The sequence below is a fragment of the Protomyctophum bolini genome (assembly GCF_963924005.1).
Source record: "Protomyctophum bolini genome assembly, chromosome: 6".
In the NCBI taxonomy this organism is placed as follows: Eukaryota; Metazoa; Chordata; class Actinopteri; order Myctophiformes; family Myctophidae; genus Protomyctophum; species Protomyctophum bolini.
The window spans coordinates 23334515-23350044 of NC_137867.1; the positions used below are offsets into that span (position 1 = coordinate 23334515).

At 39.7% G+C, this 15530-nt stretch overlaps 2 protein-coding genes across 4 annotated transcripts in view; one reads left to right on the forward strand and one right to left on the reverse strand.

The window, feature by feature from the left end:
- clip1a (CAP-GLY domain containing linker protein 1a) overlaps nucleotides 1-4882 on the forward strand; it is a 30264-nt gene extending 25382 nt beyond the window's left edge. For all 3 annotated transcript variants that reach the window (XM_080766955.1, XM_080766957.1, XM_080766956.1), the window contains 5 exons: nucleotides 77-182; nucleotides 324-378; nucleotides 547-599; nucleotides 3476-3600; nucleotides 4161-4882. In XM_080766955.1, the coding sequence (XP_080623081.1) occupies nucleotides 77-182; nucleotides 324-378; nucleotides 547-599; nucleotides 3476-3600; nucleotides 4161-4389 (568 nt within the window). In that variant the 3' untranslated portion in view covers nucleotides 4390-4882. The remainder of the gene's footprint in view (nucleotides 1-76; nucleotides 183-323; nucleotides 379-546; nucleotides 600-3475; nucleotides 3601-4160) is intronic.
- Nucleotides 4529-15091, reverse strand: LOC308316948 (leucine-rich repeat-containing protein 43-like; the record flags this gene model as incomplete). Its single annotated transcript, XM_080765739.1, has 13 exons — nucleotides 4529-4556; nucleotides 5696-5810; nucleotides 6522-6618; nucleotides 8682-8876; nucleotides 9718-9798; nucleotides 10193-10332; nucleotides 10955-11099; nucleotides 11399-11562; nucleotides 12076-12314; nucleotides 13613-13752; nucleotides 13984-14094; nucleotides 14633-14887; nucleotides 14999-15091. 13 exons carry the CDS (start codon nucleotides 15089-15091, stop codon nucleotides 4529-4531), a joined length of 1803 nt encoding a protein of 600 aa, XP_080621865.1.
- Nucleotides 15092-15530: the final 439 nt, after the last annotated feature.

Consider the following 15530-nt stretch of genomic DNA (forward strand, 5'->3'; position numbering starts at 1 on the left):
AACACCATAATGAAAGCAACTAGTGATGAAGAAAAGTATTGTAAACTTTATTTTTCATGTGCTCTGCATTTAATAGAGAGAGCTCTTTGAAAAAGGAGTTGGACAAGGAGCAACAGTCTACGCATAAAAAGAGTGCCTTAATATCAGAGAAGAACCAGGAGTTGGAGACTCTAACAAATAAGGTGAGAATAGGATATGCACTGGCACTCTTTTATTAGCCTACTGATTCCTACAATGTTTAAGATTCACTCCTTCAGCAGGCATAACACATACTGTAATATAAGTTGTCACCATTGACCTGCTTTCTTTTTCTTCATGTACAGCTGTCTGTGTTGCGTGAAGACCGTGCCACAGTTAAGACACTGCAGTGTGCCACAGGTAACACTGTTTAACTCAGGCCTACAAAGATTTCAAATAGTTTTAATGCACCTTTTGCAATTAAATGATTTTAACTAAGAATAACTGAGACGGCAAGTCTCAGTTTGCTATTAGGCTATTTGAGCGTTCATGGTAATCTTTAAATGTACTGAATGACAATACTTCCAGGTGATGCAGTCTTGGACCAGTTGAGGGAAGACAAGGAGACGGCAGAGAGTCAGGTATACATTCCATAATGATGGCTATTGACCAAATCATAATCCTGTACTACATGTAGGTGCAGACCAATGTGTATGATATAGTTTATAAAGGCAATTTGTCATATAGATCTTCATGTGAAAACTTGTACCTTGTGCCCATAAGATTTACCATTTATCAATCTCACTTAATATATCTATGCTGTCGGGAAGAAACCAGAAAATGAAAAGTGTGTATATATAAAAAAAATTCAGGAAATGAACAAAACCTTATATTTAGAAAACAAAGCAATACTGCCTCATCAAAGTTGGTTTTATATATTTTAAAAGGTTATCTTTGAAAAACAAAGAAGAAAACAAATCTTTTTTTGTCTGTCCTGATGAGGGTCGAATAGACCAAAACGTTGAATAAAGAGCAACATTTTTGGCATGTTTCTGACAGTGTGCGGGACCCTTCTTTGTTTTTCAAAGAACCTTTTTTTTAAATAAAACAAACGGATCGTATAAATGAAGTTACAGAGTAAATTAAATACAAGTAGAACCTTACTGTGGGAATATTTTTTGTAACTCTTCCTTTCCATCATTCTCCTATGTTTCACCTCTTGTCCATTTATATAACGACCACTTTTCCCATCTTTTTTCATAGAGGTCTACTCTTATTCTTATCTTGAATCAAAGAACCTTTTTAAGTATGCTTTATTGCCCTACGCACCTGTCACTAGCCTTCTGAGGTGTGCATCGGCCTTTTGCTAAAAAGTGACTTTATATATTGTCAATTACTTGCGTGTTAGGAGGAGAGGTGATGGAGTTGGATGTTTTAGCAGACAGTTTGAGGCTCCAATGGAGTTAAGAGGTTTTGCCCGAAGCACTTTTTACTACTTTTCATTGGTTCAATATTGTTTTAACCAACACACAGACATAAAGGGTGTTCAATAGCATTGATTTATGCAAAGAATTATCGAAATTGGAGTTGGGTGGTTTCCTCCCGACAGCATCGAAAATATCCATGTTTTGGGCAGTGGTATGGAAAGAGTTTTTATCAGTATTGTGGCATTGGACCATATGTCTTCTTATGATGTTGTCTGCCATGTAGTGTCTTAATTACATTTGAAGTCACTGTAGATCTTCAGATAAAAGACACAAAAAAAAGGTTAAATTAGATTTTAAAAGATGAAAAGTTTACCTACACAACATCAGCTTCCTTCATTTTCTTTCAGGAATAATTTATTGGACATGTCAAATTAGTTGCTACAGTATTATGATGGGTTAGCTGAAGCTCTTCATTGACTTCTCCAGCTTCTGTTTTGGTTAATTGGTTAGTATTTTCTGTTAGTGATGGCATGCTATGCTGTCTACCATCTAATTCAAATCTCAATTTTGTCTTTTCCCTTTCCTTTTTTTTAATCCTTAAATCCCCTTTTCTCCTCCTCCTCTCTGATGTTTATCCCACCATCAGGCAGCGGTTTGTTACTGTTTTTCATCAGCTTCACTTGTGCATGTTTGTCTGTCTGTTGATATCACAGTGGCTCTTGTTTTGCACTCTCACATTCTGAAGATGATGTGTAAAATTCACTATGTTGGTGGCTAAAACCATTGGCTGTCTTTCAAAGGCAAATCAGGCTCTACCATGGGTGTCGGAACTCGGAAGTCAAAATTGTCCCATCCTCATAATGGCTCAGACGGCCATATAATATGTAGCTTTAGAAATGTATGAGATTGTTGAGGCACTCTATCTGTCAGGGAACAATATTACACACAAAGCTCATGTGGTGATGTATAGGTTTGCCTTATAGGGACAATACACTGTATGATGTTGGCCGTCGTAGTTATGTTTCAGACTTACATTGTGTCAAAAACACGTCTCTAAAGTTTCTTGACTACAATTCTCAGCTAATGATGACCTAACAAATACATCTCCCAGTACACGTGTGTCCGCCTCCTGGCGCCACTGGCGCACAACTCTCCTTTAAACTGGCCTACCAGCATGCACACTTAAGCCTCCAATTTATCCAGAATGCTGCAGCTCCCTTGGTCTTAAACCAAAAATTCTCACGTCTCCCCCCCCCTTCTCTGCTCCCTCCATTGGCTCCCAGTCGCTGCCTGCACAGAGTACAAAACTCTGATGCTGGCCTTCAAAGGAACCAAAGGTATGGCACCCTTATATCTTGCAAGTCTGATCGGACCCTACAAAAGCCCAGCTCAGATCAGCCAACGCAGGGAAGGTGGAAGTTCAGACTCCATCTTAACCCGTAGCACTTGCCCTTGCCTCGATGACCTTACAGAGGCGTATGCAAAGGCTCAACTATTTGATGTGTTACCATGTTTTGTTCTGGCTTACTGTAAATCGCTCGGGATTAAGAGTGTCTGCTTAAATGCCTAAATTGTAAATTGCACATAACATCGCCGCATTGGATTTTTTCTTTCTGAAGGACGGTAGCATTGTCAGTTCTTGGTTGTGTTGCCAAACAAAATGAATAACACACTGATTACAAATGTCTCTGTAATGACAGTGACACTAACATGATTTCCTACTGTAGCTTCCAACACTACCCCAGGTACCACTGCAGAATTTGTTCTCCAAACACAGACATTGTGACATGTAATGAATAAGTAAGATGACCAACATTGTACAGTGAGTGTGCAATCACCTTAAGGGGTTTGGTTTTTATTTAAGGCGTCTAGGCAGTGTTGTGGTTTTCTGTAGTCCTTGCAATAGGATAGTTTAACTTCCAATTTATGCCAAAAAAAATTACTGGTAGCTGGGTTTACATTACATACATGCTTTGGACATCGAATCTATCTATTCAATCTATTAAGAAAAAACTTAGTGATAGTTTTCATTATCTAATGGGTAATTAGTCAAAATTACTTAAGAACTTTTAGTTTTTTGTCATTTGCAGATTGCTTTCTTGAATACAGTCATCGTTGACCTACAGCGGAAGAATGAGGAACTCAAGGGCAAACTAGAGACATTGGCGGCGGCGGCTCTGAACGGGAATAATGGCAACGAGCTGGATAACTATGGGTGAGCCTACAGTGCTACAGCTAATAATGAATTGGCAGACGCATTTAAACCATCAGACATTTATATGAAATGGCAATATTTTCATTGATGCTGCATTTACAGCACTTTGTAGTTTTACTGACAGTGGTTCTCAACCAGTTGGTCCCCAGCTAAATTATGGAAAGTTGGTAACCAAATCGACACATAAAGATCTTTAACTCTTGAGTGTAAAATTAAACCAAATGGACACTTAACTGGTCCATTTGGTTTCATTTTACCCTCACGAGTAATTATTGTGTTCGGCATTACTGGCTTAAATTACAAGTCTACACAATTAGAGAATGTAAAAAAAATGTTATTTTGATCAACATTTGCCCGTTATCTCTCCTATGGTACCTACATCAATACAGCGTGGAATTGTGAAGAAATCTTATCCAACGATAACAAAATATTATTTTGTTGTGGGGTCTGCAAGGCTAAATCTCATCAAATGGTGGTCCGTGGGTCAAATGCTGAATAAATAATGGACCTTGATATGAAACGGGTTGAAAACGGCTGACATAAACTACTTCTATTTGCAGTTCAAACAAAGAGCCAGTCAAGAAGAAAGCACCACCGAGACTGTTCTGTGACATCTGCGACTGCTTTGACCTCCACGATACCGAGGACTGCCCCACACAGATGCAGATGCCAGACTCTCCACCACATACCGCGTACCATGGCAGTAAAGGTGAAGACCGCCCATACTGCGATATCTGTGAGGCCTTTGGCCACTGGACCGAATCCTGTAACGACGACCAGACCTTCTGAAACCTTCCCAGGAACATTGTTGGCACAATCAAGATATTTGCACATTAATTGGAATATATGCGGTGCCCATGGGCGTGTTGGTAATGTGTGCGTCTGTGTGCTTGTTTTTGCCAAGCATCTTTAATGTCGAAGCCAGCCCTTAAGCGCTCTTATGGGAGAACTGTCTCCTTGAAGTCAGTACCCAAGAATTTACATAGTGCAGATAATTAAAATATAGATGTATTGTAATTAAATGGGTGACTTTGGTTTTTATGGGGGGGGGGGGGGCATGGGAATGGGCATGGGAAATTGTTGCTATGTTCAGTAGTGTGGGTGAGAAGATACTTTAGGTAAAGAAAGGTCTCCCACACATCTGTTAACTTATAAGTATCCTAACGGTTTGCACATGTCAAGGGGTGACAGATGTAATGTAATATCACAAAAGGTGTTTATTTGAAACTGTAAATGACGTGATTATTAAAAAGGTGTCAGTTTGCGCAACCAATTCAATAAAGTTTGTATTTATATTCCACAAATGCTAACATTACCATTTTAATAACATTGCTGTCGTGCAGAAACCTTGTATCTCCATATTTAAACATCATAAATTAAGGGCTACTTCGTACAAGAGTAAAATTAGCTATTTTTTTTTATTATAAATCTTTAACCAATAAAGTATTACTAAATAACTTCATTGGATCTATTGGAACACAAGTTATTTTTCCCCATATCCTGAAAAGTATTTTCGGACCTAGTTTTGGACCTACAAGGTTTCCACCTGACAGCCATGGAATTGGATGCAAAATGAAAATATGAATGAAATCATGACTTTCACTCTGCTACATTTCACATGGAGATATTGTACACAACACACATTGTGAGCTTGTAGATCAGCTCTTTTCATTCATTTTCCCAGCATTTTATTTTCATTTTGGGTGAAATGTTGATGGAATTCATACTTTTGAATACTTGAGTATTTGCTGGAATATTGTCCACCACTGCAACTGCCTCAGGTTTGTAACAAAAGGTGAGACGGGGCACAAAATGTGCTGTACAAACAAGTTATTGTGTGTATCATTACTTCCAGTATAGGAGACAGGGTAATGCTTAATTATGGGGAGTATATTTAAAAACTTGCTGAAAAGCTGTGTGTGTGTGTGTGTTCACCTAGACAGGGTCTGACACAAATTTTGAGCTGATTCAATTTATCCCCCGGGCCATCCAGGTTAAACTTTCGTGTAGGAGAGGAAAGTTACTTAGTGCTGCTTTAAGTAATACTGAAAGAGCACATTATTGTGGCAAAAGTTGATGGGCTCCAGATGCTGACTGCCATTTCTCTAGCTGCACTGTGAACTCCACACTTAATGTTTCATGTTGGACGGGAGCAGCAGAGTCCTCTATGTGGACATCAGCATCACTTTCCTTTAGTCCTTTGCCTTTACCTATACAGGAAAGTGAGAGGAGGAGGTTGTGTTGTTTCAACTGAGACAAACATTGTATGAGAAAATATCAAAGGTTATATGGACTAGGGATTTGTCCATTTCTTTGTACAACAAAGTTTGAAATTCTAACTAATGTATTTTGAAAACAGTGTTTTTCCATAGAATACCCTGATCTTTTATATCAACAGCCAAGACAAAGTCTTGGTCAGTGGTGGACAATAAAGTACAAAGTATTTTACTGCATTTGAGTATCTGAACTTGAATATTTGGATACTTGTGACTTTCACGCCACTATATTTCAAAGACAAATATAATATTCATATTTTAGAAATGTATTGGAATTTTGGGGGGACATTTAACATTTTGAATACAGCAATGCAAAAACGTACTTTGTAATTTATATTTCTTTAAAGCATTTTTAAAAGCATGCAATTTTGAATACATGAGTATTTTTTACTCTTTGACAAGTTTGACTCAAGTACTGGAGTTGAGTACTTTGGTTCACCACTGTTTAAAAGCTATCTGTGATCCCAGAAAGTTCCAAGTTTTATTGTTTTGACTAGACATACAGGATGTCTTTGTTCCTCTAAGATTAACTTAAAGTAAAGAAAAACTAATTATGACAGGTCCCAAACTGATGAGAGGGTGATGGATTACAAATTTGGAGATGTCTTATGGTGTGAACATAAAGGATCTTGGGTTTATGCTCACCTTTGGAAACTGCTGTATTCTTCTGTCCAACGGTGCTGTCTCTACCTGACTTGGATTTCTTGTCTTTTTTGTCATCTTTGATTCTCTTTGCTGAATCCTAAAATAACATTTTTTAAATCAACTTTGGTTTGTTAACTCGCTTTATATCTAGACCTTATAATTGTAATGATTTAAAAATGACAAAGTGACATGTTTTGGTATTGTACAGCAGTGATACTCAACCTCAGGCCCGCGGGCCACATCAGGCCCGCGGGACCATTATACTGGCCCACCAATGAAAATCTAAAAAAAAGAAGAAAAAAAAATCTGGAAAATGAAAAAAAAAAAAAAAAATCTGAATGAAGTTATCTTTAATTACATTATTATAAGTAATACTATTAGAGTTGTACTATTACTCGAACGAAAATAAAAGCTTGGGAAATTGCGGAAATTGCGGAAATGGTGGAAATGGAAATTGCGGAAATGGTGGAAATGGAAATTGCGGAAATTGCGGAAATGGAAATTGAGGAAATGCGGAAATTGCGGAAATGGTGGAAATGGAAATTGAGGAAATTGCGGAAATGGAAATTGTGGAAATTGCGGAAATGGTAATTGCGGAAATTGCGGAAATTGCTCTTCACTTATAGCTATCTATTTTCAGGTAGATTGTTTTATTTTACTCAGTCAGCCATATCACTACTCATTTTTTTTCATAAAAAAGGTCATAGCTGGGTAATCTATTTTCAGGCAAATTGTGTTTATTGTATTTTATTTTACTCAGCCATAACAATTTATTTTCTGTTAACCAACTTGCTGGCTGGCAGGTAGGCAGACAGCTACTCATGGAGAATTGGACAGGCAGGCAGTCAGACAGCTACTCATAGACAGGCAGACAGACAGCTACTCATGGAGAATTGGACAGGCAGGAAGGCAGACAGCGGGCACGGTGGCACAGTTGGTAGTGCTGTCGCCTCACAACTAGAAGGTCCTGGGTTCGATTCCCGCTCGGGGCACTGTGGGTGCTGGCGGCGTGTTTCCTCCTCCGCGTCATCAGTGCCCATACCCGAAGGCGGGGTTTGGCGAAAGGGCCTTTCTGTGTGGAGTTTGCATGTTCTCCCTGTGTCCCCTAGGGTATGTACCCTCACAAAAACATGCAGTAATCCTGGTCTCTAAACTGCCTCCCCCTGGCCAGTCGGGGCGCCTGATGGAGGGGAAAGGAACTGGTTGGAATAACGTGTTCCTTTCACGCGCTACGTCCAACCAGGGAAACTCCCCCCTCTCAGGTGTAAAGGAGCAACTTGGACACTCAAGCATGAAGGAAGCATGAGTTCAAGTCCGTTGCTCTCCCCAGGTTGGCGGAGGGTGTGTAGAGCCCAGGATCACAGTAGATGATTGACACAGGGGTGAAAAATGGGTTACAAAATCGTGGGATAAAAAATATATAAAAAAAAAAGGAAGGCAGACAGCTACTCATAGACTAAAACGTCTGGGTTTCCGAGGCTACTCATAGACAGACAGACAGCTACTCATGGACAATTGGACAGGCAGGAAGGCAGACAGCTACTCATAGACAGGCAGACAGACAGCTACTCATGGACAATTAGGCAGGCAGGCAGACAGCTACTCATAGACAGGGAGACAGACAGCTACTCATGGACAATTAGGCAGGCAGGCAGACAGCTACTCAGGCAGACAGACAGCTACTCATGGACAATTGGACAGGCAGGCAGGCAGACAGACAGCTACTCATAGACAGGCAGGCAGACAGCTACTCATAGACAGGCAGACAGTAAGACAGCTACTCATTGACAGACAGACAAATAACTACTCATGGACAGGCAGGCAGGCAGGCAGGCAGGCAAAGAGCTACTCATGTTATGTTATTATGTTATTATAACAGCTACTCATGTTATGTGCAATAATTTGTGCAGTTATGGAAACAGCTCTTTGTGTTTATGCAAGAAAATGTAACACATTTATTTATTTACATATTGTGTGCATGCACATTGTACTTTGATACATTTTGCGAAAATAAAGCAATTGAAAGAGAGAAGTTATCAAGTATCATTAATGTCGTAATTTTATCTACTGGCCCCTGGCCCCTTGCCATTTTTGTAATGTGGCCCACAGGTAAATCTATTTGAGTATCCCTGTTGTACAGAATGTGTACAAATTACCTACCTTTTCCACTGGTTCCATAGCCCTCATGCTGGGCTCTGTGACCAGGACACCCACAATGTCAACTTTATGACTTTGTTTGACCAGGTCCTGGAGAGGCACATGGACAGACCTGATGACTGTTCTGATGGGCGTGTCCTGGACCATGTCAATTACACACTTCTTCTTTCTGTCTTTGGAGCTAGCTTTGAGTGGAGCCTGCAAGGGCACAATCATCTGATCAAATAATTTCATGAAGCTGATCCTTTCATCCTGATTGTGATCTACTTGTAGTAGCTTAGCGTATTCAACTTTCTTTTTTTAAATACTATTTTATTATCTTGCCTGCTTGAATATTTGGCCCGTTTTTTGGATGTTACTTGTAGCACACTTTGGCAGAGTCTGCCACACTAACATACATGATAGATGTAGGCCTATGTGACAAATAAAGTAAAAACTGTCCAACATCGTATCCTCTAAGGTCGGAACGGCAATATCACTACCCCCACTGTGGAACGTTTTGCCAGTTCCTTCGATGGCCTTCTCCCACATACAGCCACCCATATCGCACTACTGCCCAGGGCCCGCACCACATCTCATCATATTTCCATGTGCAGTTCTTTGGTCAAATGACACTCAAGTCTTTGGGAACATTTCGCTACGAGTTAACACTGACATTTGCTATCCAGAAAACAACATTCATATGCTTTGCACGATTACTATGAAAAGCACCCCATTTCAGGTGTCTTGTGCCCAATTCATGTATTTCTTCAGTGTTCTTTTTAGGGTCAAACACCTGTAGCTGTATTGATGCCCCTATCAATGTAATACCAGCCTTGTTGCATCTAGTCAGCTAGCTCTCTAGCTCACATCTTGCCAGTGACAACAGACCAGTCAGTTCACTGGTCAGCCTCTACTTGTAACCTGCCACCCAAACTGTTGCTACCTGCTGCTATATTCAGAATGTAAACCTCTGATCTATTTCTCATTCTTTATTTAATTAATTCATATTTAATCCCCCCTCCCTTCCAAGGAAGATATAATAGTATAATAACCTCACTTCTTTCCCTTTTGTTGCTTTCTTGTCTTTCTGGCTTTGGGTGGGTTTGGTCAATGGGACTTCTGCAGGCCAAGAAAATACCTACAATGTGAAAGATGAACATAATCATATAACAGTATATATTATATATAACATACAGTATATACATTTACTATATACTATATAAATATATACAGTATATATATTTTTATATAGCATATTATATTTAATAACCTGCTGTTATATCTCCCTACTTCAGTGTGTAATTTTTAACTTATGCTTTATTTCAATGCTTTATGCCTTACTTGTAGATTTGTTTTTATGTTTTATATCTTATGACTTATGTCTTCATTTTTGATTTTGTGAATGTGTGATCTCGGCAGCACTGCAAATGAGGGTGAACCTCAATGCTTTTTCGAGAATAAATAAAGGTTTCAATCAATATGTACACCATGCCATATAAAAGTTATCACAGCTCAAATCTAATATGCTGTACCTTTTCCTCCTCTATCCTGAGCCAAATTCCTTCGTTTAGGAATCTCTTCAAGGAACCAAGATCACCCGCAACGAAAGAACGTGCATGGAGGAAGTCCATGCCCTCTGTCCACGTAAGCTTTGATGTACTATGTCTCAACACTATATGAAATAGAACCAGAGGATGCCATTGAGACTTGAGAGTGAGTAAATACAAAATGTAAACAAATAAGTACACACAACCAAAAAATAATAATACATGAATGTTATGCAACATTGTAGCTTAATCTGCTCTAACCAAATTAGAGCAGATTAGGCTACGATGCTGCATGATGGTCAGTCTACTACTGTCTGGACATAAGTACATGATGGTCAGTCTACTACTGTCTGGACATAAGTGTATGATGGTCAGTCTACTACTGTCTGGACATAAGTGTACATGATGTTCAGTCTACTACTGTCATGATGGTCAGTCTACTACTGTCTGGCCGTAAGTGTACAGAACATGCAGTCTATAAACTGTAGAAAACTCACATTGAATCTCAATGCAAGTAATAACGATACAAACATATTTCAAAATACGACTAATTTCGGTTCTCTTTTAGCATGCTATTACTAACTGAAAAGCAGCTAATATTGGGTGTCACTTGCCCATCTCTCTGCATCCCTGTCTATAAGCTTATTATTATTAACTGACATTCACAAAGCAGTGAAATTAGATGGCCTCTGAAGAGTGCAGCATAAATAAAAAATAAGTAATTACCAGGTGGCACATGGGTAATACCTCTAGATTCCATAATCAACGCTGGATTGTCAGTCTTTGATATTTGTTCATAATTCCTGCTTGATTTTTGGTAAATATCAGTGACATCATCTTCCTTTGTATGCAACGTTGCAACCTTGTCTGCTTCAGAGTCACATTTGCCTGGCTATGATAAAAAGATGATCATAAGAAAACAATATAGCAAAGTTTAGTATAACTCATTCAAATAACATTTAAATTTCCATCTAATCGTTAATATTTTATGTGACTCAGGACATTTCTCCCCACTTTCCGCTATAGGCTTTGACTTTCCACATCAACAAAATCAAGTTGAACATTGTCCCGCAATGTTTTAACTATCAATATAAAGGAACCCCTGTCATCACAAAAATACAATACAAAAGCACTTAAATAGTAAGTTAGTAGTTAGTAGTTAAATAGTAAGGCAAATGTGAGAAGGGTTACCGTGTCAGCAAATGGTTGGTTACTCAGGAACTCGTATGTAACACAATAGCTGTAAGAGATGACAGGGTATTCTGGGGTGTTCTCATCCACAGATAAATGGGGGTCTGGGATTCCTCTGATCCTACCCACTCTTACTGTCGCTACAGCCTGGTCCACGATCAACTCTGTTAACAGAGAGTGCCCATGGTGTATGTTTAAAGGTCAAATCCTGCTCCACCTTAGTGTTAACTGAATTTATAAATGAATTGATGTACAGTATAGATCGATCAATCAAAGAGGAGTGACAAGAAAGTCTGGTCTTAAAGTTGAAAATTGGAATTTTCTTTCTTTCTTTGTGGTTGTATCATTGTATGGATGCTGTGACAAAGCTATGATGAGGATATGAAAATAGCTATTGCTAAATAAGGAAAACCAGTTAGTGAATGCATAGACCAAATCATGATCTAATGGGTTCAAATCATCATCATGATCTTCTTGTCACATACCAAAACAATATACTGTTTTAAATCAAAATAAATTATGAATACCGTAATATTAATAATAATAATAATCTCTATTCTAATTGAGAGAGGGAGATTATGGGAATATCGCTGAATAGTTCTATTAAGTTTAATCTATGTGCTACTATTATTTTATTCTCGGAAATGTAAGAAACATGCAATGCAGATTTGTCTTACTTCTCATTTTGGCAAGTCCTTTGAAATTATGCCGGTCTTCTGGGGTGATCAATGAAGCATCAAGGTAGAAAAGTGATGAGAGACTGTCTACGATGAATCCTGGGTAGGAAGGTGTCAGGGTAAGGGGGTTCCCTTCAAGCACCAGTGTTCTGAGGCAAGGTATTGTAGTTAAGGCATCCACCAGGGCTTGCTGTAGCTGAAACTCGCACCAACTTAAGTCCAGTGATACTAGCTTTGGCCTGAAATGAATATGGAAAATTATTTCAAATTGTTGATAGAGGTGAAATAAGCATGTTTTGAGAGCGCATGTACAACCACGTACAACTGTGTCTTACACAGCATCAGTTCTGTAAACATCTGAGTATGGGTTAAATGTTTTAAACAGTTCCACGGGATTTATAACAATTTAAAATTTCTCTACTGTCGTGCAGTAGTTCCTTTCTTCACGCACAACAGCGGTTCACGCTGGTCCAGAGACAGAAGCAAGCACATTCCATCCCGATCACCAACCTTGACTATGCAGATTACATTGCCCTGGTCTCCGAGACCGGTAACATGTCATTTTTCCGACCTCCCCTTAGTACGACCAACATAGGTCACATAGGTCGCTAACCCTAACCTCAGTCTCAATTGGCCACTTAGTTTGCTAACCCTAACCTCAGTCTTAACACAATTGGCGTGTGTGAAAAGAATTTAGTCCCTTGTTTGTACCGAATCTGGGTTGTACATGGTTCGTTGCACTCCCTCTGGTGTTGTGGGTGTGGACTTCGTTAATATTAAGGAGGTATCTAGACAGGTACCTTGGTGGTGTATCGAATCTTGTGGACCAGACCCATTGCAAGATGCTGTACTCTGTCGTTGACCCTAAGCCATTCCAGCCTGTCAAAGTGGGCAGGGGTGAGGTGGGTTCGGGGGGTGAGTCCAAGTAGGAGCCTGACCAGTTTGTTTTGGGAAGTCTGGAGCCTAGTTTTAAGGGCCTTTGAGGTGCTGTGGTACCAGGAGGTGCATGCATAGTCAAATAAACCTTGTACGAGGGCTCCTGTTAAGGTCTTCAAGGTGTTTTTGTTGACCAGTAAAGGAATCTTGTTCTTTGGTTGATTTATTTTATTACGTTGGTGGCCATTTTATCACCGGAAAGATTAGCCTCCAGGATGGAACCTAGGTAGGTAATTTCATCTTTACGTGTGATAACATTGTCACCCACTCTAACCAAGAAGCCATTTTCCTTGCGGAGTCAACATAAGGCACAGCTCTGAGCAGAAAGAGGCGCACCACCTACATAGATATACTGCGACGTCACGTGCAGCATGACAGCAGAGATATACTGTATCAACACTGCAGAGGCCTGTACACGTCACCTAGTTCGTCACCTCCTGGCTGCAAAGTGTTTTTAAGTGTCGTTGAGCGAGAACTACTCCTGATGAGCAGGTGACTTGCATGGTTTCCTCCACCGTTGGGGAGTGAATGTGTGTGAATGAAATGCACAGTGTAATGCACTGTTGAATTTGCCTTCATGTCTTTGTCTGTGACGACTAACCAGAATGCTCCTGTAAGGTAGCGGATATCTTCCTGGGAACCCAGTCTGTTTGAACCCAGCCCCAGATGTTGCAATTCAGGACATTGGTAGTGAGATAGACCTTTAAGACTCGACAACTGGTTGGCATGAAGCTCCAAAACCTTTGAAGGAAAAACAACAACAAGAAAGAATAGGATTGCAGGTGAATGAGATCAAGTGGAATTGAGGTACTAAAAACTAACAAAAACAATAAGGACTTAATTTGTTACTTTAAATAAAATACATGCAAACACACACCATCCACCCAAACATGGAACTTGATGTCCTCTTTCCATCATTCTTTCTCCATTTCACCCACCTCATTCTAGTAAACATGTTGAACTGTGACTCACTCTCAAAGAGCAGGGGAGATGCTCAGCTTGGAGTTCTGAGATTTTGTTCGCACTTAGCACCAATTCCTCTAGGTTAGAGAACTTTAACAGGCCATCATCAATGATGAATACCTGTTACAAGAAACAACAATGGTTAAATACAAAGTATAAGTTTTGAAAAGGTGGGAAATATTAAGTGAGTTTCAGTGATATCTGAGCATACAGTATTCCCAATGTGTGGACTCTATTCTGTCACTGGTGTTCGCTTCTGCCCAGAACCTGACATATACATTGACATACACTGACATATACATTACCACATCAGTAAGTAACATATCAAATAAAAGGGGGGGGGGGCTTGTTGGGTTGCAGGGCAGAGTGGGAGGGCATTTTGTTAACCAGCGTTGTTGCTATATTTGTAAAGAAGATGTTTAAGTAGTCAAGCTTGTCAGTGATGAGTGTCGTTCGATTTGATGTTTGTAAATCTGGTTTTCAGTTTCTGACCGCAGCGGTGCAGCCTAGTTGGTTGTTGAGTAGCTTAATTCCAGAGCTCCCAAGGATTGTTTTTGTTTTCCTCTGCTTTATCATTAATTACGTTTCTTTTTGCAGATTTGGTCATGGCAGTTACAATGTTTCTTTGCTTGTTTCGTTGGGTTTTTGGTATACTCACACCCTTGTCTACAATGCGTAGGGTACGAAAATAGTTGTAAATGAAGTTGTCATGAAGACATTCACATCTTTGTACAGACAGCTGTCTCAAGCCGGGAACTTGAGGGCTCCATGATCCTTTAAGTTGCCATGGGGAGTGGGGGCAGGTCAGTAAATCAATGAGGGCCTCTTGGCCCTCTTTATCTGCTCCCTCCCGGCTCTCATCTTGCTCTGTGTAGCCCCAGCTCTGTTCTTCAAATAAGCTACTGTTGGCCTTCTGTGAACAAAGCCACAAAAATGTTTACTATCACTAAATTTAATTTCATTTTTCTCACACATCTTTTATTAGTTCTAATGTGGAAAATGTCACAAAATGTAATTGACTCACCCAACTGCCATGTCCACAAGGAAAGTCCTTCAGGCAGAGGCTGTGAAGCAGCTTTTCCAACACAGAAGAAAGCAAATGAGAATCCATTTGCATGCTTCCGAGTTGGAGACAGATCGGTTATTCCGACTTGTCCCCTTATCGCACAAATGCAGCCAGAAACACAGTATACGTAACGTCTATATCTATTTAATTTAGAAAGTCTCTACAGAGTTGTTCAGTCAAAAGGGCCTCGTTGGCTGTTTACATTATTGGCTATAGGTTGCCTGGCAACTTTAGAGGAAACAAACACCAGGAACATTACACCATTTGCCCCCTTCTTTGAGATCAGTCTTTGGAAAACAGACAACTTTAACTAACCAAAATCATATCAACTGAGCATCTAGACATGGGCAATCAATTATAACAAATAACAAAGAAGTCCTAGGAAAAAAAATCTGATGTGAAAGAAACATTTACATAATAGCCTACCTTTCCATAATGAATCAGGAGCACCCTTTTCTAGTTGCAACTGAAAGCAGTTTATCTTGGAGTG